The sequence below is a fragment of the Eleutherodactylus coqui genome, chromosome 12, assembly GCF_035609145.1.
Source record: "Eleutherodactylus coqui strain aEleCoq1 chromosome 12, aEleCoq1.hap1, whole genome shotgun sequence".
Classification (NCBI taxonomy): domain Eukaryota; kingdom Metazoa; phylum Chordata; class Amphibia; order Anura; family Eleutherodactylidae; genus Eleutherodactylus; species Eleutherodactylus coqui.
The window spans coordinates 112,284,315-112,311,435 of record NC_089848.1 but is presented as its reverse complement, the minus strand read 5'-3'; the positions used below and the strand labels follow the sequence as shown (position 1 = coordinate 112,311,435).

At 44.7% G+C, this 27,121-nt stretch overlaps 1 protein-coding gene across 5 annotated transcripts in view; it reads right to left on the bottom strand.

Annotated features, from left to right (window-relative positions):
- XYLB (xylulokinase) overlaps window positions 1-27,121 on the bottom strand; it is a 138,901-nt gene that overhangs the window by 78,324 nt on the left and 33,456 nt on the right. For all 5 annotated transcript variants that reach the window (XR_010787317.1, XM_066584847.1, XM_066584846.1 and 2 more), the window contains 5 exons: window positions 26,860-26,900; window positions 22,423-22,538; window positions 18,995-19,110; window positions 17,749-17,822; window positions 15,479-15,575 (listed from right to left, as the gene is read on the bottom strand). Coding sequence is in view for 4 of the 5 variants with exons in the window: in XM_066584847.1 (XP_066440944.1) it covers window positions 15,479-15,575; window positions 17,749-17,822; window positions 18,995-19,110; window positions 22,423-22,538; window positions 26,860-26,900 (444 nt within the window). In the remaining variant the exon portion in view is untranslated. The remainder of the gene's footprint in view (window positions 1-15,478; window positions 15,576-17,748; window positions 17,823-18,994; window positions 19,111-22,422; window positions 22,539-26,859; window positions 26,901-27,121) is intronic.

Genomic DNA, 27,121 nt, shown 5'->3' with positions numbered 1-27,121 from the left:
TCAGCGCTTCACATAGATGGTGAAGCACTAGGCAAGATGCCCACGATCCAGCCACAAAGTCTGTCTGTGTAAACGCTCTGCACGAGCGCCATCACCCTTAGCGTGGGCGTCAGCACTCGTGCAGTCATTTAGCTGACTGTCGTCCTGTGTAAAAGGGCCATAAAGCATCTCACAGCCTTCCCAGTGATGAGCGCTCCTCTGCTTTTGCACAAGAGGATCACCGCTCAGTGAATGGAGGTGGAGTGCGCCGGGGATTTAATCCAGCCCGCCTCTATTCACAATAAATAGGCAGTCGTTCATAGATGTACAACTACCTATTTTCATAGGCTTTTGCAGTGGCAAACCAGTAATAATTTCATGGTCTGCCGGAAAGATTTGCTCAGCAATTTATCACCGATTAGTCTTACACTTCATGTGTTTACACTGCACAATTATTGTGCAAACTACTTGATCTAGCATGAGATAATCATAGCGTATAAAAGAGTCCCATGCCTTCAGTCCGGCTCACCTAGAGATCTCCTATTGAGACTTAGTAAGGTCCTTTTACATGAAAGATTCTCACCAACAATTAAATGGCAAACGATAATTTGTTTGCTTATCATTAGAGATGAGTAAGCACGCTCGGTAAGGTGAGTTACTCGAGCGAGTCTCGCTCATCTCGAGTAACTGCCTCCTCCTCCGAGCATGCTCGGGGGAGGCAGCAGGGGAGAGAGTGAGAGAGATCTCTCCCCCCCCCCCCCCGCTACCTCCTCCGAGCATGCTCGGGGGAGGCAGCGGGGGAGAGAGTGAGAGAGATCTCTCCCCCCCCCCCCCCCCCCGCTACCTTCTGCCACCTGACGCTCAAAATGTGCTCCAGAGCCTTTAAAGGGCCACTCCGGGTTTTTTTTTTTAATTCATTGATTATGCAGCTATCTCCCAGTATATATAAGTCAGCCAGTGTCACCTTAGTCAGTTACTCCTTTCTATTTGAAATTTACAGCCTCTTTATCCTCCCATGCTCATGTGATCTCAAATCTGACCAGCTCAGATCTACTTGGGGGTTATGGATTAATTTTCTCATCAACTTTGCAGTCTGTGTAATGCTGTTACATGGATCTATCACAGAAACTGCCTACAGACACAGGCACTCCTAGTCACAGTTACGGATGATACCGTCACACAGGTATAATAGAGGAGATCACAGATCATCCTCCTGACTGGATACTTATGGTCTGTGGCTTATTTAGGTAGGCGAATATAGAAGGTAATGATAATTAGACTATCTCAGGCAGAATGGTACAGCCTCTGCTGTGTTGATGCTTCATGGGATTGATGTAAAAGTGAAAATAAAAAACTGATTCTCAAGATAGTGCCTGATAAGTATCAGACAGGAGGGTGCACTGCATGGAAGTGGCTGCAGTACACAAAGGGGATCTCCATAGTGTGATAGGCAATCAGGTGAGAAGAGCAAGGATAGAAAAAGTGTTTTCACTGAAGTGGCCCTTTAAAAACATCTAGCCAGTATCTATATACCACTGTGCATTGCCACCAAATGTGAATATATGTTCCTTTAAAACCATATCCCTCCAACATACTGTAGTTCTCAGTAACCCTTGTCTATCTTAGCACTCTCAGAAGGGGAGAAGTACTAGTGTTCTATAATCTTTTGTAACAATTTTCCATGTTGAATACTCTAGGACAGTATTCCCCACCTCCAGTCCTCAGGGACCACCAACAGGTCATGTTTTCAGGATTTCCTCAGTATTGCACAGGTGATGTAATTATTGTCAGTGCCTCGGACATTGCTACAGGTGTTCTTACCATAGGAAATCCTGAAAACCTGACCTATTGGTGGTCCCTGAGGACTGGAGTTGGGGACCCCTGCTCTAGGAGACATTTTTTGTCCAGCCAGCGGAATGCTTTAAGCCAATCTGAGTTTGAAAAAAATGCAGCTAGAGGGCTTGTGCCAAGTTATAAAGTTATGCACTGTCCACAGGGTAAGGGACTGACCACTGGGACCTCCACTGGACAGGAGTCCATTCGGTTTCTGAGTGATTGGAGTGAAGGTTGCACAGATAGCGTCGGAGATTACCAAGTTAAAGTGCTTAGGCAATCTCTGGCACTGTCATTGAAGTGAATGGAGCAGCAGCGCGCCTACACAACCTCTGCTCCATTCCCTCGTGAACAGACCAGACCCCCACTCTCAGGATCAGTGGGAGTTCCAGCAGTTACATTCCCTCGGTTACAGACCACACCCCTCCTCTCAGGATCAGTGGGAGTTCCAGCAGTTACATTTCCTCAGGTACAGACCAGACCCCCACTCTCAGGATCAGTGGGAGTCCCAGCAGTTACATTCCCTCGGTTACAGACCAGACCCCTCCTCTCAGGATCAGTGGGAGTCCCAGCAGTTACATTCCCTCGGTTACAGACCAGACCCCTCCTCTCAGGATCAGTGGGAGTCCCAGCAGTTACATTCCCTCGGTTACAGACCAGACCCCCACTCTCAGGCTCAGTGGAAGTTCCTTCAGGTACAGACCAGACTGCCACTCTTAGGATCAGTGGGAGTTCTAGCAGTTAGACACCCACGATCATATAATTATGTAGATAGGGGATAATGCTATGACTTATCACAACCACTTAAAAGTCTGATTCCCATTTGTTACAATAAAATGGTTTCTGAAATGTAAGATTTTATCTTTTTTGTTGTCATTTCTATGCGAGAAACATTGTGACCGTCAGCCATGACAGTCCATAAATGATGCTCTGTGGGTCCCCCTGTACTATAACGGATGTATATTAGGATTACACGCAGGTCTTGCTTCGCTAGTTGAGCCAGTTACTGGTGTGATGAAATAATGTCTCAGAGGATTCCTGTACAGACGGGTGTAATTTCTGGCTGTCAGAATTTAGAGAACGGCGTCAGTAGAGGTCAGCTGTCACGTAATCAGACAGGCAGGAACCTGATCCAATGTTTCCCGTCCTCTGTTGTGAAATGAGTAGTTGTCATTAGACATGGTTGACGCCGCTGGATGCGGATGAAATAACCGACTTTGTGAATGGTTGTCACTGCTGTCTTGTGCATCAACCAGAGTTCTTATCAATGAGTCAACTGACTGAATGCAACAATGATTCACCCACGGAACCCTCCTATAGAAATACACTGTACAGAGATAGCAATGTGGAAGCTCATTGGTCACCACTGCGGCCTGCTGGCTGGAATCACTTTACATTTCAGGCCTGTTTGTCTGATAATATGTAGTTGAAAAAAGACACATTTCCAAGAAGTTCAACCTTTTTGATCCATTACATGCTAGATTAACCCCTTAAGGGAAGAACCTATTTTGACCAAAAGGCAACGATTCTTGGTGGCTTTTCATCTCCACTTTTCAAAAAGTCATAACCTTTTTATTTTTCCGTCGACATGGCTATAAGAGGGCTTGTTTTTTTTGCGTGGCGAACTGTAGTTTTTATTTGCACCCGTTTTTGAGTATAACCTCTTTGACTCTGTTTTTAGGTGTTTTTACAGTGTTTGTCATACAGGATAAAAAAAGAGTATTCAACTTATTGTACAGGTCATTACGGATACGATGATACCAAATATGTGTTTGTTTGTTTTTGTTTTTTTTTAAACAAATGGGAAGGGCAACAAAAAGAGGGAGGTTTGTTACTGTTTTTATGGGGGGGTTGGGTTTTATTTATTTTTTTTTACATTTTTTTATTTCCTTATAGGGGACGTGAACCAGAAAAACTCTGATTGCTATAATAATGCATTGCTGAACAGAAGTACTGGAATGCATTATTGCTTACAATAGCAATCACATAGTCTGGCGTCCGGTTGCCATGGCAGCCCATCAGCCCTCCACAATTACATGTAGGATCACTGCATACAAGGAGTTAACAGCAGGGATCAGTATTCCCATTGATCCTCGCTGTTGCAGCCGGCTCCCACTGCGGCATGGTGCGGGCTGACTTCTGAGCCTGTGCTATCCATAAAACGTAAGTTAACATCTTGTTGTGTTAAGCACCACCCAGCCAGGACGTAACTTCTGTCCTGTGGCATTAAGGAGTTAAAGGGGTTTTCCAGGGAAATACTACTGATGACCAACCTTTAGGATAGGTCATCAATAGTAAATCAGCAGGGTCTGGAGCTCAGGACCCCGGCTGCTCAGCTATTCTGGTACTCCGCTGTCAGCATTACAAGATATGATCCAGAGCAAAAGAAGATAACTCCGCCCCCAGTGTAGCGGCTGGTGCTTGTAGTTGCTGACACAACTCATTACAATTAATGGGCGCTGCAGTGCAGGGAGGAGGGAGGAGATAAGCTGTGACCATCATCTATAGACGTCTATGGAAAAGGGTGGTGGGCATGCTCTGTGACCTGCGCAGTGAAGGGGAGGGGTGAGCTGTGATTGCTGCTAATAGATTTCTATGGGCAAGTGCTACAGGCATGCTCTGTGGCCTGTACAGGAATGGTGAGGAGGTGAGCTGTGAATATCACCTAAAAACTCATATAGGGAAAAGTGTTAAGGGCTCGCTCTGTGACTTGTGACTGGGATGAGGTGAGCTGTGACCATTGCCTATACATTCCTATGGCAGAGTATTATGAAAGTGCTTTGTGACTTCTGCAGGAAGGGGGGAAGGTGAGCTGTGACCATAACCTATAGACTGCCATGGGAGAGTGTTTTGGACATGCTTTGTGACCTGTGCATGGATGGGCAAGAGGTGTGCTGTGACTATCACCCATTGCATGTTGGAAAGTTTTGTGGGCATACTTTGTGACCTGTGCAAAGAGGGGGAGAAGGTGAGCCGTGACCATTGTTTATAGAATACTACGTAGGAGTGTTGTGGGCATGCTCTGTGACTTGCACAGAGAGGTGGAGGAGGTGAGCTATAACATCGCCTATTGAGAATGGTGGATCCCGTATTATCTATACTAAGGTGTCACTTTTTATTGTAATCTGCTTGCGATGATAACGAGATGACAGTTTCTTCTACAGCACAGGAAGTGTCAGACTGTTATTAGACCTAGTGGTCAGTGTGAGAACTGCAGGATTTAAGGTTCTTTTAAATATGGATCATGAAAAAAAAAAAAACACCAAAAATTATTAAAAATATGTTTAATATAAAAATATGATTTGGACAAGTGATTATTTTCGGATGACAGATTCCCTTTAAGCTTAGCATTTGCTCTTAAGGAGAGGGGAGACTTCTTGCTTGTTTCTTCTAGTACAGCTCTAAGATTACAGTGAGAATGTTGTATCCGGGTTCTGTTTTACAACCACCGCTTTCTGCCAAACATCTAAGACAGTTGTGACTGGAAGTCTTAAGATTTGCGGGCAGATGTGTCTGACAAGTTCGGAGAACGTCTCTCTGCACCTTACTGGGAATTAACGCTGTTTAAATATTTGATGGTTTGCTGACTAAACACTGACGGCGATTGGCTGTGACACCGTTTCTTCAACATGTCAGGGAAGAAAAGCGAATATTGTGATTGTTAGAGCCATCAATGATTCAGAGGCCGGGCGGACGCAAGAGGCGGAGAGCTACAGAAGATGCTTTCTTTGTGTTCTACTGATGCGTCCAGATGCCATAGATATAAAGGTGAATATACAGAAGCAGAGATGGGAAATACACTGAATAGGTTGGGAGTGACTGCAGCTGGGTACACATCTTCTACCACACTCGGTGCCCACATGAAAGCTGCCAGCGTAGTTCTAAGATACCGCAATCCAGCCAGTAGCAGACATTAAATGTATAACCAGATGATAACAACAGAATATTATTACTATTTTGCAGTATTGAAGCTTTGCTTTTTCCTTCCTGTATCACAGGTGACACCACAGAAAGGGAAGCCCATGACCGAATGGCGCTGTCCCCATCTTACTTCTTACTTGCCAACACCCCAGCCAATCCACCTGTGACCAGAAGTAAATTGGGTTATACTTTGAATGGAAGACTCAGTGTCTGGCTCTAGTGAGTAGCACACTGCTGGCTGGAATTTGGGGGACACAGAGTGGGCCTTACAAGTTTGGAGGGGCACAAAGGGGATCTTATAACTTTGGAGTGGTACAGAGGGCACACTATAAATTGGGAGGGGTATAGATGGGGCAGTATATATTTGGAGGGGTACAGAGGGGGCACTATATACATTTGGAGGGGTATAAAAGGGCCACTATATATTTGGAGGGATATAGAGGGGGCACTAAACATTTAAAGGCGTACAGAAGGGGCACTATAGATTTGGAGGGGTATAGAGGGGGCACTTTAGCTTTGTGGCACCACAGAGGGACAGTAATAGTATAGGGGGATACTCAAAGGTTCACTGGGGCAGTGGTATGATGGGGAGAGTATGCAGAGATAAGTCATGGTTGGAGGAAGTCTTCATGGCAGTCTACTCCCAAATACGAAAGTGAAAGTAGGCAACTGTAATCAGACAAGATGTCACCGCACTATAATCACTATCACTGTGTAGAACTAGTATGTAATTATTAATTGGTTACAGTACTAAGCCACAGTATCTAAGCCTACCATGGTATAAAAGTTGTCTTAGGCTGTGTTTACACATACATCTGCTCTTTTCATCCAGGGATAAATGCTGGAAAATTAGAGCAACATGCTGCCCTATTATTTTTTCGGTAAAATGGTGGAACCCCTGGATGGAACTAGACAGAACCTAATTATACTCAATAGGCTCTGTCAGGTGGCGCTGGTTTCCACCATTTCAATAGAAATGGCGGCTGTTTTATTTTCATTTTCTATTATATAATGGAACAGAAGAACAGAAGTGTGTTACGATCGTGTGGGCAACCTAAGCATGGGAGCCCACACGATCGCACCCAAAATGGGACAGAGAATGGATGGGATGGACGTACACAGGTAGCACAAGGGTCACACAGGATTCACACAGGTTTCAGGCAACTGACCCTGTACTACGCGGGAGGATGGCATGGCCCTACCTAAGCAGGGAACATTGCCCCAATAAGGGCAGCCCAGCGGTCTTCGGATCTGGGCCCTAGCTGATCCTAGGAACCACGCCACAGAACAGGAGACATACACATGCTACATGATAGAGACAGAACCACAGGATACACAGCCTGCAGCAGCCACAATGCAACCACTAGAAACAGATGAGCTGAATATGAATACCAGGTATTGGTTGACATTTTGTACAAAACATGGAAGCTAGCGGGCCACTTCACGGCTCCTGGTTATACCACTAGTCCCTACACTAACCAGGAGTCCAGAAGAACCGGACAGAGTTCACACAGAAAGCTGCAACAGGACAGGACACAGATAGCAGGTCACGCAGCAAACTGACACAAAACTGACCGAATTTAAACGTACAAACGGACATGAACCAGCAAGACAGATTACTCAGCAAAGCTTGCAACAGAACAGAGCACTGGACACACAGCCAGCTGCATCAGGAACAGGACAGAGTACAGGGCACACAGCCAGACAGACTCCACTCAGAGATACATGTGCACAGATGGAACTCACAGCAAGTCTATGTGCCCTTATACCAGGGGATAGACAGATAGCCAGCCAGGCTGACATAGGGAACCGTGTCAAGTTACACCAACTGACACACAGAACAGACAGTCAACTACCCAAGCTGACATAGGGAACAGTGTCCAGTTACACCAACTGACACCCAGAATAAGACATAAGACCTTTGGAGGCTGTACCTGTACAGGGGGAAGGAAAAGGGGGGCTGCATGTACTGCAGACTAGGACTACAGGTGTCCAAACAATCTTGGGGACGCAGAGAGACAATAGACCTACTTGCAAACACAGACCAGAGTGGGAACAAGCTGAACATGACTTATAACAAGTTACAGGACACAGAAGTAGCATGAGTGCTTACCCTAGGGTCCAGCCAGAGACTGACCAGGAGCTGGGTTTATATGTGAGCACAGATCCAGGAGATTGGCTAGCAGGAAGTACCACACCCAGCCAGCTCAATTAAAGGGGTTGTCCCGCACCGAAATGGTTTTTTTTTTTTTCAACCCCCCCCGTTCGGCGCGAGACAACCCCCGATGCAGGGACCTAAAGAAAAATCCGCACAGCGCTTACCTGAATCCCCGCGCTCCGGTGACTTCTTACTTACCGGCTGAAGATGGCCGCCGGGATCTTCTCCCTCGGTGGACCACAGGGCTTCTGTGCGGTCCATTGCCGATTCCAGCCTCCTGATTGGCTGGAATCGGCACGTGACGGGGCGGAGCTACACGGAGCCGGCATCCTGCACGAGCGGCCCCATTGAGAAAAGAAGAAGACCCGGACTGCGCAAGGGCGTCTAATTTGGCCATTAGACGCCGAAAATTAGGCGGGCTCCATGGAAACGAGGACGCTAGCAACGGAGCAGGTAAGTGAAAAACTTCTTATAACTTCTGTTTGGCTCATATTTAATGCACAATGTATATTACAAAGTGCATTATTATGGCCATACAGAAGTGTATAGACCCACTTGCTGCCGCGGGACAACCCCTTTAACCCTCAACCACCTGACTGTGCTGCTAGGAGTACATAGTACAACAGATCCCAGAAGTAATAAAGTGTGAACAGGGCCTTAGGCCTCATGTCCACGGGCGGGTCGGATTCTGCATACGGGATCCTGCAGCGGAATCCGACCTTGCCTTTGGCTGAGGACACTGCTTACCTGTCTGGGTCTTCTATTTTCTTCACTGCAGTTGTGTGCAGTAGCACCAGCCGATGCACCGCCACACATGCGCAGGGGAGTTTTTTGTTTTTTTTTAAACCTCCTGCTTTCCCACAGAATTTCCTATTGAATTGCAGACGGGCCGCGGATCGGACGGCTTCCATTGACTTCAATGGAAGCCGTCCGTGTGGGAACCGCAGTGAAATGGAGTATGCTGCGATTTGTTTTCCGGATCAAAAGGTCAGCAAAACAAATCCACATGCTTTATTTCATGTGTGGAAGCCCATGCTTCCCTATGGGCGGCTTGATTTACAGATCTTCCTTGCGGGTCACCTGCGTGGATTCCGCAAATCAGATCCACTTGTGGACATCCAGCCTTACTGTGTATGTATGTTTTTTTTTGGAAGGGCACACACTTTGCACAGGGGCCTTTTGCACTCTCTGTCCGCCCCTTGTCCATGGTGCTGTTCAGGGTCACCAGTGTACCAGCCATCGATACTACAATGTAGCCTATCATATACGGTATTATTGTATCTTGACGCCACCAGGAATTCCTGGTGGAGCCAAGATTGACAGGAAGGTGACGCCCCCTGTACCTGATTAGCTGCACAGCTTGTTCGGCTGCAGGTCCTGGAACGGCACTAATGATTTATTAAAAAAAGCCATACAGCTGCTTATGCCACTGCAGCCGAGCACCCCTAGCAGCAAGTGGCTTCCCCGGCGGCGAGCCAGAAGGCGGAACCCCCTGATTCTACAAGCGCAATGGCGCCGTCGGCAGGAGGGAGGCTCATGCGAAGTGACTCTGCTTTCCCGGGAGCGCCCATTAGGGACCACTGATGCAGCCTGTGGAACTGAGCTGACAGCCGGCGGCCGGGACGGTGGGGTGAGCCGGTGGGCAGCTAGGACGCATGCTGAAATGACAGCCGGGGCAGAGCACACACGCTACAGCGTCTGCATTGATTTGTCGTACCGCTGCAGGATTAGGCTGAAGGTTACTACCTTCTTAGCCTTACATTATGACATGTAAATGCTGGCATGTTACAGTGGTAACATGGCAACATTTACAGGTAATAATGTAAGCCTAAGAAGTATAGTAACCCTCAGCCTAACCCTGCAGTGCTGCCACAAATCAATCCCCACTGTGCTGCTCGGACCTTGGTGCCTTCACCCTATCGGGAGCTAGGGGTGTGAGAGGGGCGTTCCTCCTGTCAAACCCTAGCTTCCGGTGGCGTCAAGATACAATAATACCTCATATTCCAATGACTGCGTTGTCCTTGGCTGCAGGACAATCTCTAATGAAATGTATATAAAATATAAAGAGGTCTTTCAAGCAGCACACGGCACTCTTTCTTGTTAAAACTTACATTCTTGGATGCTTCTTTATTATGTCCATTTAAAAAGCGATGTTTCGGCCGACCGCAGGCCTTTTCCAAGCAGGTGGGCCAAAGCGTTGCTTTTTAAATGGACATAATAAAGAAGCATCCAAGAATGTAAGTTTTAACAAGAAAGCATCCCGTGTGCTGCTGGTAAGACCTCTGTATATTTTATAAGCACTTGGAATCCTTTTGGACTCAGGATTCGGATGACAAGCGGGCACTTGAAGCGCTTCCCCATATGGTATGATAGATTGGTAGTGCGGCTGGAGATCTCTACTCTAATGAAATGTATAATGTCCATTTCCTATTCTCTACACTCCAAACAGACGATGTGAAATCTGAACTGCGCCCCGGCGGCCTCGATCATAATGCTGCACTTGCAACACGTCCGCAGTTAATCACTATTAATTTACAGCACAGGAAGAGCGAGATGCCATTTGTAATCTTCTGGGGACCTATCGATAATGAATATCCCCACCATGTGATTAATAAATATATGTAAAGGCTGCAATTAGTGAACATTAAGCCCTGGTGTAATAATGAGATCGTTGGGTGCTGCGTGTTATAATGAAATAAAGAACAGTTTGCTGTTAGCATATACGGACAGCCAGCGGTGTATCAGGAGATATAGCTGAGAGCAGAGCGCCCTCTTCTGTCACAGGCCTGCAACTGACGGCGTGCTGATTGAATTGCAAAATAATAAGCGTATTTTCTGAAACAAAAGGCAGAATCATCTACATGTGCAATCTGTGAGCAGCCATCGTACCGCATGTCACAGATAGACTGCGCATTCTTCCACTAGATCATTTTCAACAAGGGCCAGATAAGCATTAGGTGCGCTTCACACGAGCATATGCGCATTTGTGCATGCCTCAGCGCGAGTTTTTTGCACACTGTACGATTTTTTTTGTGTTAATCAGCGTATTTTACTGTACTTTTTCCATCCACATGGCATGTTCCTTTGTGCACGGCAAACAAAGAAATAGCTAGTTAGTGTAACGAGTTCTAGATGCGTTCTTTTTACAGCGGCATATCACACACCTCCTTGCATATTGCATTGCCCATTAAAGTCAATGGGATTGCGTAAATACGTAGTGAATATGCATGATACCTGTGTATATTACAGCCACGTCGCTGCAATGTAGCGCCATGTCTGATGCTTATCAGGCACTATCTCATGATGCATCAGCACAGCAGTAGCTGAGGCTGTACCATTTCTTTCTGCTGTGGGAAGGGGTGGCAGTTTAATTATCAATATCTTCTATATTCACCTAGATAAGCTATAGACGATAAGTTGATAAGAATACAGTCAGGAGGATGAGCTGTGATCTCCTCTATTATAGTGGTGTGATCATCAATAACTGACAGGAGTGCCTGTGTTTCTCTAGCAGTTTACATGATGGGATTTATGCATCTTCATAAGAGCTTATTCACATGGGTGTATTTGAACAGCGTATTACTGGTATATTTTTTACTTGCATCATATACTGGGGTGAATTCCCATTTATTTGTATTTGGGTATTCAGACGAGCATATTTTTCACGAGACTTTGCATGTCCTTTTCTGGAGCTTATTATGCAAAATATACAAAATAGGCCATTGATGTTAATGGAGCGACATAAATATGTAGTGAATACCGTGTTTCCCCAAAAATAAAACACTGTCTTATATTAATATTTGCCCCCAAAAGAGGCACATTGTCTCATTTTCATGTGGAAGGGGTCTTATACTCACCTGGCCTGCAGCGTCTGGGTCCCTTGGGCTGGTCCCTGGCTCTGCGGCAGGCTGCAGTGCAGCCCTCAGCGTTGACCCAGCATTGTCTTTCTGGTAATGGGGCTTTGAATACCCTGCCTCCAGCAAGCGAGTGCTGTGATTGAATCACGAGTGCCATTGCTCAGCCAATCAGAGCCCACGCTCGATGAACCAAATCAAAGCCATTTAGTGATGTTATTCACTGATTGGCTGAGCCAGTGATGCTCAGGATCCAATCACAGCACTCACTTGCTGGAGACGGAGTATTCAAATCCCCAACACCAGAAAGAGAGTGCTATGTCAACGCTGACATTTGATTTTCATGTAGTGTAGCTTATTTTGGGGGAGGGCTTATATTTCAAGCCCACTCTCCAATCGGGGTAGGGCTTATTTTTGGGGAAGCGCGTTATGTATAAAACCTGCATATTCACTACGTATTTTGCTGGAAATCACTGGGGTTTCTAACATTTTGTTTTTGTACTAACCTAAATATGGAGTGTTTTCAAGCACAAAAAAGCTATAAAAGGCAAAATACAACTTGCCAAGTTTCAATCTGAGAATACTCTGTGTATTAATGGATCGAAACCCACATACGTCTGTGTGAATGAGCTGTAAGAAAGATTGAGTAATTGACTAGAAACTTCACACATAAACCCAAGTAGATCCGAAGGGAATGACTAACCAAGATAACACAAGCTCATTTATACCAAGTTACCACAAATCATCTTCCCGATGTGAAGCACGGTTAACTCTGTTTAATGACACTCGGATACAAAAATCTGTACAAAAAGTTTCATTTAGCAAAACTGTGACCGACCCTGAAACCAGACAACAAAGAGCGGCAATGTTCTTTCTGCGAGAGTATACAAACTAATGGAAAGCGATGGTTTCTTGGAGTTTTTAGTGTTTGCTGTTGAAGCCGCCTTCCACATTTTAGGCAGCAAATGTAAGGTCAGAATCTGGAGGAGGGAAAACCCACCTGTCTACGTGGAGCGTATGTGCAACTCCCCCAAGACAAATGTGATTTGCACCATAACCTGCAGGAAGGTATACGGCGCCCACTTTTTCCACGAGGAAATAATCCCGGGGATTTGTACCTGGACATGTTACAGATACGGCTTCTACCGCAGCCGAAAAAGAAAATCCCAGGTTTCATCTTCCAAAAGGATGGGGCACTTCCTCCTCCATTGTCACAATGAAGTCAGAAGTGAGCCAAATAGGGGACTACCAAATAGATGTATTGGCTGTAGAGGTGATGATGATAGTGAAGGTCTTCCTTGGCCTCCACATTCCCCGGACCTTACGTCTTGTGATGTTTCTCTCTGGGAAGGGGGATGTTAGAGTCTACATGCCCTCTTCCGCTTACCATGTATGATCCGCGGCATCCCAGAAGCCATTGCATCCGTCAGTCGTGATCCGCTACAACGTGTATGCCAGGAACTTGACTACAGGCTCCATTAGTGTTGGGTGACAAAAGGAGCCATGTTGATCAACTCTGATGGGGAAAACATTTTTGATGTTGTGTGTCAAAACTTTTTGAGTTTCTGTTTCCATTAATATCACATTTCTGTATCTAAGTGTCATTAAATGTGAGTTATGAGGTTTTCACATCGGGAAGATCATGCGTACCAACTCTGTATATACTGGGGGAATAGTTACATTAAAAATGGGGGGGGGGGAAATCACTATAGTGGTCCTTTAAGGCCAGCATATCATATCCTTCAGTACAGATTGGATCGCAGCGATAGAAAAAGTAAATCAGGACAAAAGATGCCTCCATTTTATTGTTCTCTGAAACGGAGACACTTTGTGTATTTTCAGAGCAAGCAGTCCTAGATCTGAAATCTTTCTCCAGAGCTCCCTGTCCAATATTGTTTTATTGAGTCCGTGAGGACCAAGATTGAGATTACAAAAACTGCGGCTAACTTTCTACTTTATGAAGAAACAGTGTTATGTACTTCTAAACCCCGCAGCTGATACAGTATGGAAGGGGGATGAAAACGTTAACTGTGTGTGGTCGGGAAAATGCTATAATTGTTGATGTTTATTGCAATACTGCTAACGTGAAGCAAATGTATTGTCTGGTTGTCATGGCCCCCATGGACATTGTTGTGAGTGGTCTCCGTCCCAGTTGTGGTGGCCATTCTGGAGGTTAATATACCCAGTCAATTTTGCTGGGCAGGACATACCTGTCTTATGAATAACAGGGTACATCTCACCCTGCGAGTGGTGCCTGGTTTTGGTATAAATGGCGGGGTATGGCACACAAGGAGAGCTGCAAAGTTGCCATGGTGGTGGACATTACAAGTATGAGAGACCAGTGCAAGGTTGGGTGTGACCTCAGTTATGAGCCGTGAGAGAAGACCTGCATTGAGAGGGGTTGGGTGCAGCCTAAGGATGCTTCCACCTTAGAGCCTGGGGATTCTGTTATCCTGCTCCATTTGGGGAACAGGAAAAGGAAATCCCTGGCTGTATGGGCCCATCTTAGAACGGAATTGAATAGCACTGAACAGACCGATTGACTTTAATGGAGTCCGTTTGGTTTCAGCTCAGCTGCCCCACATTTTACCGGAAGGAAACGCCCGGCATGTAGCGCTATTTCTTCTGGTATTTTAGCCGGATCTGCAAAGGTTCCAGCGCAGATATGAACCCCTAATACTATGAGTTGTGAGTGAGCCCTGGAGCATCCTGGTCAGAGCTGAGAGCCCCTGCTGTATAGTAGAGGGGTACCATGGGTTACTAATAGATTCTAAATATACGAGCAATTAACGCTAAATTAATAATGCCTATGTGTTTCATACTGAGGTTATTCAGAGTAAGGGATAAGATGTTGATTGATTTAGATGTTATATGTTTACTCCATCTACTAGTCACTGCATGCAAGTGCAGGCAAAATGCTATTTTGGGGAGAGCAATTTTCCTATTGGTGGAGGAGGTCACATGGCACGCTGGACTGGGAGGAAGTGACTGAAGAATCTATCAGAGCAGCAGAAAACACCTTTTGGAGAGGATGCAATAAGGTGACCGTCAGGTTACTGAACCAGTACCTCTGGATAGGCCATGCTACAAGACTCAGCCTTGCAAGAGCCTTGATCTTGAGAGAGCACCCAGAATGTTTCAGGATTCAGTGAAGAGATTAGTAAAGTAGCATCACTCACAGTGAAAGACATAGCATTAAAATCAACGCAAGCTGTGCCTGCAGTTACAAGTGCCGGCCACTATACAGAGGTCGGCGCAGAGACTTCCGCTGCTTCAGTTCCAACCTCTGTGTATTTGCGGCGCTGACAGCATGCACCCGCTCAGCTGATTGAAGTCCGTCACTTGGGACTGCTGACCAGTCAATCAACTATTGATGACCTATCCTAAGGATAGGTCATCACTAGTATTCTCCCTGGAAACCCCCTTTAACGGTTGAAGACACTCATCTACCAACCTGAGTGAAGAGCACATACAAGGAGTGTCTCTCTGGAAGACCTACATGTCCGTGCATGTACAACCCACTGAATTCAAAGGGAACTGTGTATTACTTCATTTCTCCTGCGGGGGCACTGCAGGTGAATTGAACATTTGCTGCCAAGTTCTGTAACGGATTACATCTGATTAATGGATGTCCCAGCATTGGGGTCAGTGATCAGCTTATTGTCATGGGACCCTCCAACGTGGACAACCCATTTAATAATAATGTTGGTGAATACAGAAAAGTTGCACTTACATATTTTATAACCAAGTCTTTCCGCATAGATCCTCTTAGCCATAAACTGCCCCTCAACGAGAGCGCGGATTTCCACCTCTTTCGGGAATTCTGACACCTATCAAACAACATAAGAACTATGATTCACAAGATTTTAGTCATCTTCAAGGTGTCCATAGCAAACTGCTTAGTGCATGTATTTGGAAATTAAATTATTTGTTGGACACAACTGTTGTAACAGATGTTGTATAGTGTGTAAGGGGAGGCTAGGAGCTCTCCACTTCCTCCACAGAAGACTTGAGTGGCCGTTGCTATTCCAATGCCTGCTGGTATTAAATGTAATGTGTACGTGCATGTTCATTTGTTTGTAGGACAGGAACTTGTATAACTTAATGTTTGCTCTATACAGGAGTTGACTAATATAAAAGTTTATGTACTACTGCCCTCTAAGGTTGTTTTTTTTTTTTTTTTTTTAAGTGCACAATACACAGCACCCTCTGGTGGAGATTTGCTTTAGGGTAGTTTTCAGTCACTGAGTGAGCTGTGCTGTTGGCATCATCATTGGTCCCAATGTGGAGATAAAGAAACCTGGGCCTGGAACAAAGGAACGCAATAGGGGCCTCTAAAATGAGGGAGACTGCATAAGAGTAGAGTGCCGTCTCCCCATTCCGAGGAGCATCCAGGAATACGTAAAACACCCAGACAGATCAACAGGGAGCCAAGAGATGGTGACTCCTCCCATGTGTTAGAGTCGTTACAGCTGGAGATTGGGGTGTGCCGACGCCGACTCCAGGATAAAGAGAGACTGTGAAGTAAACCTGAAGGATAGGTGGTTGATAGGTGCTCCTGTACATAGAACTGAGAGCAAGCCACCATTCTGTGTGTGCAAGCGGAAGAGAGTTGGTGGGTGAAAAAGGAAAAAGTGCTCCGAGAGACAGAGAGAGAGCAGCCAAGAACCAAAAAAACCATTGAGTTGCCACTCTTATGGTTGTTGAGTCAATGAAAGATGTATCCTTTCAGGTTAAGAACACAGTTATAGAAACTACTCTGGAGTGTTTAACTTGTGGTACCCCGGGTGCTGATAGTTCTAGAGTTTTTATGACTGGAGGTTAACTTGTGTGGAAACCTGGGGGTCGCCATCCTTGCCTTTCAGCAGAGTGGGCACCACGTGAATAGAGACTCAGGAGATACGAATCACTTGAACTTCTGGCTTCTACCAGCTTTATTTCACATCACAGCAAACATTTCTCTGTTTAGGGTCTCTGTCCCTATCCCCCACCTAGGGTGTCTAGAGGGCATCCCCCTCTGTCAGACCTTATGACAGGCCTAGACTGGTCTGCGTCGGACCTCAGGCTCCCAGTCCTGATACTGCTGCTGCAGCCTCTCTCTCTCTCTGGCTGGCAGACAACTTCCTCCCTGAGTGTGGCAGGAACTGATCCTTGACCCGGGGAGGTCAGAGTACTATTCTGCTGCAGCCATACCACATCTCCAAATAACGACAAACAACTTCTTTTTGGATAAAGTGGCCACAGCAGCCAATTTATTAACATGCTAAAAAGACAACAAATTTTATAACACATATGAGAGGGAGTTCTTGGAGCCACAAAAGGGAACCTGTCACATCCTATGAGCTCCATAAATGGCCCCTATCAAAATTAAAGGGGCTATACCAAGAATACAAGTTATCTGCTATCCAAAGAATAGGGCTAACTTGACGATTAATGGGCATCTTACCGCTGACATTCCCACCGATCTCAAGAACAGGGTCCTGTGTCCCCTATCCTCCCTATTGTGGGCTTATTGCACCTCCCCACGGTGATCTTGCCCAGACCTCACGCTTGCTTATGCACTTCCCCGCTGTGGCCAACACAAGAAAAAGTTGCATGCCACACTCAAAGATAGGGAATAACTTGCTGACCAGTGGGGGTCTTACTACTGAGATGCCCCCTCCGATCTCAAGAACTGGGGTCCTGTGTCCCCCCCTGTCCTTCTGACTGCACCCCTATAATGAGGAGGATATTGAATGGAGCACTGGTCAGGCAAGCGCACCAGTGCTCAATTTACTTTCAGTGGGACTGAGCGGCACCCACATGGATATTCCAATCAGCCCAAATTAAATAATAAAGCGCCGATCGCCAATGCTCGGCCAGCGCTTCATTCATGCTAACGTCACTGCGGGGGAGAACCCGCAGTAACATCAGTTGTAGAGGTTTCTGCCACTTGGGAATCTACCGCCATATGTTCTGTCCTCTCTGTAAACCAATGTAAGCATCCTGCTGATCATAACTTACCTCTTGGTTTTCGGCATTGAACCTGTGAATACCAACAGCTTGTGGAGTGATTTCCATCACATCAAAGTAAAAGCCTAAGAAACAAAAAGAAAACATTAATGCCATCAATAACACAAGAAATAATGGACTGTCTGATAGGGAAATTAGTCCCTTAGTGACCAGCCATACAGGTTTTCACGGCGGCCACTAGGGGGCCTTAAGATAGGCCGCAGTGTTTTTACTGTAGCCAATTCGGAGTTTGGCTTGGGGATCCTGTGCAGGAAAAAGCCTGGTTGTAGATGTCAGATGACAGCTGGGACTCTGCAGTAATGGCTGGGAGCAGAGAAACCTCAGTTCCAGATCGATTAACCCCCTATATACCACGATCAATAGCAATCACGGCACATAAGAGGGTGACAGGAAAAGGTACCTCTTCCTGTTAGCCAGCCATCAGCAAACCACAATGCAATCATGGGGTGCTGATGGACTCATTAAGGCCTCCGGCTCTGCCAGGCATGCCATGCCAGCTGGTCATTCAAAGCTACACTATACTGCACTACATAAGTATTGCAGTGTAGTGTAGCAAGAATTGAACCATCGTGTCTTTAAGTCCCTTGGAGGGTCAAAGAATGTGTTTTAAAGAGGTTCTTTAAAAAATATATACTTTTTCCAACAAAATCCTCACCCTTGGTGCCAATTTAGACTACGGATCCGGCGCTGATTTCAGCATGCACACAATGGCACTAACTACCAGCATCAAGAGCGCAGTGCACATCACCCAGCAACTGCTACTGGGCGCCGCCAACTTTCCACCTGTGACAGGCAGCCCACTTCTACACCACCTGACCTGTGGCGGCGCTCATTAGCAGTTGCTGGCTGTTTGTGTGTGCTGTACTCTTAGTGCTGGCAGTGAGTGCTCAAAATTCAGAGGTGAGAGGAGCGCTGCTATGTGCAGGCTGAAGTCACACGGCATGTGAGTGTGATGCGTTCTTTTTCACTGCCGTAGCAAATAAGGGGCTGTTCTTGAACAAGAATAACCCAAAAATTGCACCCGTGCATCGGACAAAGCTTCTGCTTAAAAATAGTGCGTTTAAATCTGGCCTTAGCTCTATACATGGTTTACTTAGAGCAGCGTATATCCCTATACGCTTCGCTGTACTATATCTTGCGGTTCCCTTTGTGTCCATCACACCATATACACATTGTTATGTCTCTCCATTACTCCAGATATTATCCCTGGCAGCGCGCACAGTATTTTTATCATTACCTACGTGCCCGTTGTTTCCAGGTGGGGTCGATCTCAAAATGTTCGAAAACTCTTCCCAGGAGGCAGATGAGCAGTCGTCTCTGATTTTCTCTCTCATCAGGGAGCCATTTTTAAAACTAGGAAGCAAAGAAAAAAAACATTAAGATGGAATAAAGCAGTTCTGCGCTACAATTCTCAGCCTGGTAATGAAGAGGTGACCTCTCTATGGCTCCAAAAACAAAAGAGTTCCAAAATTGCATTGGTCTCCGGAGACCAATAAACCAAAGGGATGTAACTGAGAGATTGTGATGGTGACACCTGTGATTGGATGATGAAAGATGATCCACTGGAAAGGGAAGATTACAGCGGGATTAGAGAGTCGTTTGGAGGAGACTTTATAGGCTTGTTTAATAGTCCGTATGAATCATATTTATAGGCTGAGGCTATTAATCATACTCTACAAATAGAAATAAGAATATCTTATATATGTTATCTTAACCTCTTCAAGACCAAGTCTGTTTATGCCTTAAAGGGAACCTATCAACTCGAACATACTGTCCAAACCACAGGCATCATGTTATAGAGCCGGAGGAGCCGAGCAGATTGATCTATAGTTTTATGGAGAAAAATTCAGTATAACTTGTAGTTTATTAATTTAGAACTCTGCATATTCTGAGCCGAACAGTCCAGTAGGCGGTCCTATGAATGATGAACAGTATAAGAAGTCCAACAGGTGGTCCTATCAGTGATTGACAGTCTTCCCTGTATGTACAGCCACACACAGATAACTGTCAATCACTGATAGGACCGCCTGTTGGACTCCTTAGGCTATCAGTGATTGACAGTTATCTGTGTGTGGCTGTACATATAGTGAAGACTGTCAATCACTGTTAGGACCACCTGTTGGACTCCTTAGGCTGTCAATCACCGATAGGGCCACCTGTTGGACTCCTTAGGCTGTCAATCACCGATAGGGCCACCTGTTGGACTCCTTAGGCTGTCAATCACTGATAGGACCACCTGTTGGACTACTTAGGCTGTCAATCACTGATAGGGCCACCTGTTGGACTCCTTAGGCTGTCAATCACTGATAGGGCCACCTGTTGGACTCCTTAGGCTGTCAATCACTGATAGGACCACCTGTTGGACTCCTTAGGCTGTCAATCACTGATAGGACCACCTGTTGGACTCCTTAGGCTGTCAATCACTGATAGGACCACCTGTTGGACTCCTTAGGCTGTCAATCACTGATAGGACCACCTGTTGGACTCCTTAGGCTGTCAATCACTGATAGGACCGCCTGTTGGACTCCTTAGGCTGTCAATCACTGATAGAACCGCCTGTTGGACTCCTTAGGCTGTCAATCACTGATAGAACCGCCTGTTGGACTCCTTAGGCTGTCAATCACTGATAGAACCGCCTGTTGGACTCCTTAGGCTGTCAATCACTGATAGAACCGCCTGTTGGACTCCTTAGGCTGTCAATCACTGATAGAACCGCCTGTTGGACTCCTTAGGCAGTCAATCACTTACAGGACCGCCTGTTGGACTCCTTAGGCAGTCAATCACTTACAGGACCACCTGTTGGACTCCTTAGGCAGTCAATCACTGATAGAACCGCCTGTTGGACTCCTTAGGCTGTCAATCACTGATAGAACCGCCCACTGGACTGTTCAGTTCAGAATTTAAAAAAAAGATATATAAATGAACAAAACACAAGTTATACTGAATCTTTCCCCATAAAGCTATATATCAATCTGCTTGGCTCCAACTGTTCTATAGCATAATGCCTGCAGTTGGGACAGTATGCTTAAGCCGACAGGTTCCCTTTAATAGCACGCCAAATTTTGGAACTCTGGCATGTGGCAGTTTAACAGAAAATAACCCTGTAAAGGTTTAACACATCCCAGTAATCCAGGCAATGTTTTTTTTTTCATATATTGCACTTTATTGAGATGGTAAAAGAAAATGGATGTGATTTTTGTATATTTATTGAAAGTGTCAAAAATGAAAAAAAATTGTAAAAATGTGTAGTTTTTTTTTTTTTAATTTCAACTTCCATATGATAAATATGTATTTACATACTGTCCTAATTTTTTTTCAGATATACATTTCCTCTTGTTCACTTTATTTTGGAAGCACGTTTAAAAAATTTCTCATGTTTCTGAGACACCTAGGAGACTTACTAATTTAACATTAATGTTTAAAGTTTTGAGGTATATCGTTTTTAATTTTCATTTCGATTTCATTTATCATTTTTGATCTATATCCATGGTATTGATGATTAATTGATGTAATAACTAATTGATGTATTAAATTAATGCAAGGATACATTCAGACAGGATCACTCATGGGTCCCATGTTTTTGGAATCAGTGGGGGTCCCAGCGTTCAGACCTCCTAACAATCTACCAGTTTTCACCCAACTAGTGGATTGATGAAAACTTGTACCGTAATTTCCTTCACTAACCAAAATACCTCTTTAAATAGAGCACAAATGGAATAGTTGCCTTTTGTGTATTTCACCCATACAGTGCAATGTAAAAAATTCATTCTGTCCAGTTTCCTTTTTTAGGCATTTTTTATGCTTTACTACTTTTAAAAATCAGTAACCATTGAAAAATTGTTTTCCTGCCGCCATATTCTATGACCCATGACCTTTTTATTTTTAGGAGGGCGCTGTGGAAGAGCTTGTTTTTTTCTGTCGTGACCTAAGGTTTTTACTATCATCATTTGGAGGTCCATAATTTTATGGCCACTTTATATTAAATCTTTTTAGAAAAAAAACCCTCACAATTCTGGCATTGTACTTTTTTTTTTTATGGCTTTTACCATGCAATATAAATAGTATTTTACAGGCGTGGCGATACCAATTATGCTTAATTTTTTTCTACATGAAAAATAGGAAAAGTTTTTTTTATTTACTTTTCAATATTTTTTTTTATATTTTATTAAACATTATCTTAATCCTACTTAAGGACTTGAACTTGCAATCACTGATAATATAGACTGCAGTACTTCAGTATTGCAGTATACAGTACTTTCCAGTGCTACTAATTAAGCGGCATGGCATAATAAGCATTCATGCATCACTAGCCCCTGAATTGCCATGTTAACCCATCAGCAACCTGCGATTACATTGTATGGGGATCAATAGGGTCCTGGAGGTGTTCCCTCATTGGTTAGCTACTTAGACACTGCAGCAGCATCTAAATGGTTAAACGTCTACAAAGCTAGTTCAATTGCAGCCATTTCCAGAGGATGTCAGAGACCTGACAGGCATGGCAGCTGACGCCCGCCAGGTGTAGAGTGGGCTCGGCTCCCAAGCCTGTTCCATACGACCCCTATGACCTTACGATGTATATGTACGAATGGCAGTTTGTGAATGGGTTAATGTGCAATATTGTAAATCTAAGGGCGTCTCATATGCAATGACAGTCAGTTGTCTTACCACAGTAAAGCCATATAGTCCTGAGATTGTACTGGATTGATGAAGATGTGCCCCTCCAATGCAGGGGTTGGCTCTTTTATCCAGAGGAATAGAGTGTCACTGGTGCCAAGGCTGACCTGTGAAATTAAAGAAGGGTGATACATATGTATGACGGTATAGAGCAGCGACAAAGCTAAAGGGCATCTGCACACAATTAGAAACGGGACAGTATCAGACTGTGTAGAATACAATGGAGGATGGAAAAGAGCCTTCTCAGTGTCACCTAATGGTAGGTAGCCACTAATTACCTAATGGCAGGTAGCTTGTGACATCACTAAGGATATACGCCAAATGAAAAAGATATCTGTCTCCAGACAGACTGTTTTGGTGTGTTTGCCCCTCATCAGTGCAAGCAACATGCTGGGCAACCATCCTCTACTGGCAAACCTTTTCCCCAGGGAGCATTGCATGGCCTACATAAGACTTCCTACACCAACTTGGTGCTCTCCATAGGGACAGACTTTATTACCCCAGACTAACATCAAAAGACCTCCCACTAAGCCAGCCAGTATCTTGCTCTGCACTGAGGAGGGGCAAACACCCTGAAACAGTCAGTTTGTATGTAAGGGACTCACTTTAAAGGGTTAACAAGTTGCCATAGGATCATACTGGAAAAGATGTGCCAAACATTGTGCCAGAATCATCGCGTTCACCCAAAACACTGCCAAATTCTAGGGCAGATTAATGTTCCATGGACGCTGGCATATTGGCTGATACCCAACCATATAAAGGAACAATTTCTGCTGCGTAACAGTAGTCCAGGGACAGAAAGTAAGTTTGGTGGAACTGCTACCTGCCGGACGAATGAGAGACAAGGTACCAGGCAGGAGGACAGGAAACTGCTGGTGGAAAGGACAAAGGAGCCATATTGCTGCATCGTGGAGACCAGGAGATCAGTCTGGGGCAAAATAAAGGACAGAGAGAAGCATAGAGGGGCACTCGCGACCCCAGATTGTGCAGTGGGGTTGGTAGAAGCTGCAAGCCCCACACAGCAGCTCGTAAGTGAGTCTGGCCTCAGAAAAAAACACTAGGTGTGCACACCAAATAGAAGGTTAACGATAGTTTGTTAGCAGACTTGCTACAAGAGATAGGACTAAGATCACAGACACTGGACTTTGTGCAAGTTTTGGGTACTTACATCATTTCATGGACTGTTTTATTTAAAGAGACATTGCAAAGATATACTGGATTGGAGTTTTAGCCTTCAAGGGAACTGCCTATTAAACTCTGTTTTCCTTTAAATTACACTAATATCAATCAAGTGTGATTAATATTCTGCTCACAAGGTATTCCTGTTTGCTTCCAAAGTCTTACTATTCCTACGTATTAGTTAGCAGTAGATAACGCCTAGGAGCTCGAAACTGAAAGTTCAGTTGTTTAAATATCGTTATTTGCTCGTTTATTATTGTTTCTGTGTTCAAAAGTAAGTCATGCATATTTTGGTTACTCCATCTGCTGCATCATATCCTGTGTCGCTATCTTACCACTCACAGCATGTAGATGGGTGTCTTTCTTGTGGAGAAGATTTAAATTTGGTTTATATCCTTAGTCAAGACCTGTTAAAAGATTGGACATTCAATTAAAGGGATGCCGCTGTCCAATAGCTGGCGCTGTAGGAGTACTTATCCACCTCCTCACTATTTATATACCAAGTTTCCGTTGCATGGTCTATATCAGGGTGGTTTCATTCCGGCATTGGTGGTTTCAGTTTCCTGTCGCATTCGAGGAGCAGGAGAGGGAATCCCCGTGGCTGAACAGCTTTGTCTTTAGATGGAATCGAACAACATGGAATGGACCCCATTGACTATAACGGGGTCTGTTCGCCTGTTGCTCAGCGCCTCTGGTATTTTGTGCCGGATCTGCGACGGAACCTCTGAACGGAGGTTGCAATGCAGATGTGAAACCGCCCCAAGACTCCTTCGCACAGGACACATTTTGGCGAGGGATTGCCATCAGAATTCTACATTTTCAATTCTACATGAAATCTACATCTGAGCTATTCAGATTTTTGTGTTGATTTTCCCGCACAACAGAATATTCTAGGACGTCCTGCAGAATATTCTTCCATCCTGTATGAAAGCGCATTTATGCCAATTTGGAGAAATCTTACACCCCAGACTGTGCAGTGGAACACCCTATTGTAAAAGGAAATGTTAGCACTGAGCTGTCAATGTAAATCATATGTTGCCAGGAGGAATAAGAGAGGGACAGATTTGGAAGAAAAGATGCTACAAAATTGTTATTTTATGGATAATGAAAGTATTTACTAAAACAACCAGGAGAGCGGGGGGGGGGGGGGGGGGGGTCCACATCTCTACTACCTAGGATTAGACAGGAATATACATATCCGTAGCTGTAAATAGTTTGCAGGATGTGACGTTTTGAGATACAATATACAGACTGGGCAAAAGTTTTAGACAGGAGTGAAATATACTGCAAAGTATTAATGCTAGAAGTGTTAATAGTTTAATAACAAAATGTAAAGTGAATAACCAAAAGGGAAATGTGAATCCCCTCAGTATTTGGTGTGACCGCCCTTTGGCTTCACAATAGCATCAGTTCTTCTAGGTACACTTGCACACAGATTTTGAAGAAACTCGTCAGGGAGGTTGTTCCAGACATCTTGGAGAACTAAGCACGGATCTTCTGTGGATGTCGGCTCGCTCCAACCCTTCTGTCTCTTCATGTAATTCCAGACAGACTGGATGATTTGAGATCAGGGCTCTGTGGGGCTAAATCATCAGAAACTGAGCCAATCAGACACCTTCTATTTCTAGAACAAATTCTTACTTTGCAGCATTTGTACGACACCTGCCTAAAACTTTAACACAGAACCATATATCTTTCCACCAGGGTTTATAAAAGACGGTCATATCCTGAACCTAACAAACTCCAGCACAGAGTCATCTCCTTATATACTGTGTATATATACACATATATACATATACATACATATTTTATATTTATATATATTATATATATATATATATATATATATATATTACACACACACATATACATACATATATACATACATACACACATGCATACACATTAAATATATATAGCACGAGGACTCTGATAACATATATTTTCCTGTTTCCTGCACAAACCATTAGCATCCTAATATTCCTAATAATGAATCTCGTTAAAAAGCCAATACATGCGACCTCCGGCCGTAATCTGCTTTCCATCAGCCTATAAAAGAGCATACGCCTACGAAGAAATACATTAAATGGTGAAAGGGAAGCAACTCCGCAAAGTGAAGGAAAAACTGTGCGGCGGTGTATTGTGAGGACGCCAATGCGGAGAGCTCTATTATGTTCTGTGTCCATTAAACAGCGGCTTCATTATAGGGCAGAACGCGGTTTTCATGGATTCTCGTAGTTTATTATTACAGTCTAATCAGACCTTTGACTTTCAACCATTGGAGAAACAGAACTAGGCAGAAATAAGGAAGTTTTAAGACAGACACTGAATGGCCACTTTATTAGAGACCCCCATCTAGTGGGGCGTTGGACCTACTTTGGCCTTCAAAACTGCAGCAGCTCATGGTATAGATTCCGCTTAGTGATAATATTGTTCTGCAGGAATATCGGCCCCTGCGGACAGGAAGCTTCTTGTAGATGGAGGTGCTGACATGTTCTGACCAGCTGACAGGAAGGGGTCATCGATTCATGCAGCTCCTGTCAAATTCTGACCTCCCAGCAGCACGGAGCAGTGGAAATCTGGATCCATCTGACCAGGTGATGCTTTTCTGCTGCTCAGTGATACAATTTTTGGCTGTTTTCCCCCTCTGGAGTGTCACCTTTCTGTTTCTCTTAGACATAATGGCATTGGAACTGGTTGTCTGCTGCCTATCCATGCTGCGGTACGGTGGGTTGTGCGTTCGGACACATTAGTTGGATCACCAGCGCTGTATTCTTCTGCTTCAAATTGTGCAGCCCCTGTTGGTCAGAATGATTCCTGACATCCTCCTCTGACCCCTTTCAGTGACGAGTTGTTTCTGTCCACAGGATCCCCTTTTACTGGATGTTTTTCTTCGATTACACTATTCTTGGTATATTCTACACACTGTTACACGAGAAAACTCCACGTGGTGACAGTGACATCCCGGCCCCGGCTAGTCTAGCACGGATAACCAGGCCTCATTTGAACTCGCTCAGATCGCTGGATTTTCCCATCAAATGTGGATTCACAGTAAAACTGATCTACTGAACACTGGTCATGTGATTTTATACCGCACTTCGGGGTCACGGGGAGAATTTCCATACAGGGAAGCACCAATCATGTGAGGCCCGGGGGCTCGAATAAAGGGCCATTTGGTGAATATTACAACTAAATACTGGTCAGTGATCTGCAAACTTCTGCACATATTAGTAGCTACAATCCACTTACTGCAATGTCCCCTTCCTCCAGTCGCATTCCAGCCAGGGACGCTGTGTAAAGAATACCCCGAGTTAGAAGATAATTACAGTATAATATACTACGGATGACTGTATAATAATCCACTAACAAGGGATGGCCATCCCTTCACAAAAAATGGAAGTTTAATGAAAACTAAACCAATAAAGGGAACTTTTTACCCATAAGTGTTGAGAAGGGCAAATTAAAGGGGTTGTCCCGCGGCAGCAAGTGGGTCTATACACTTCTGTATGGC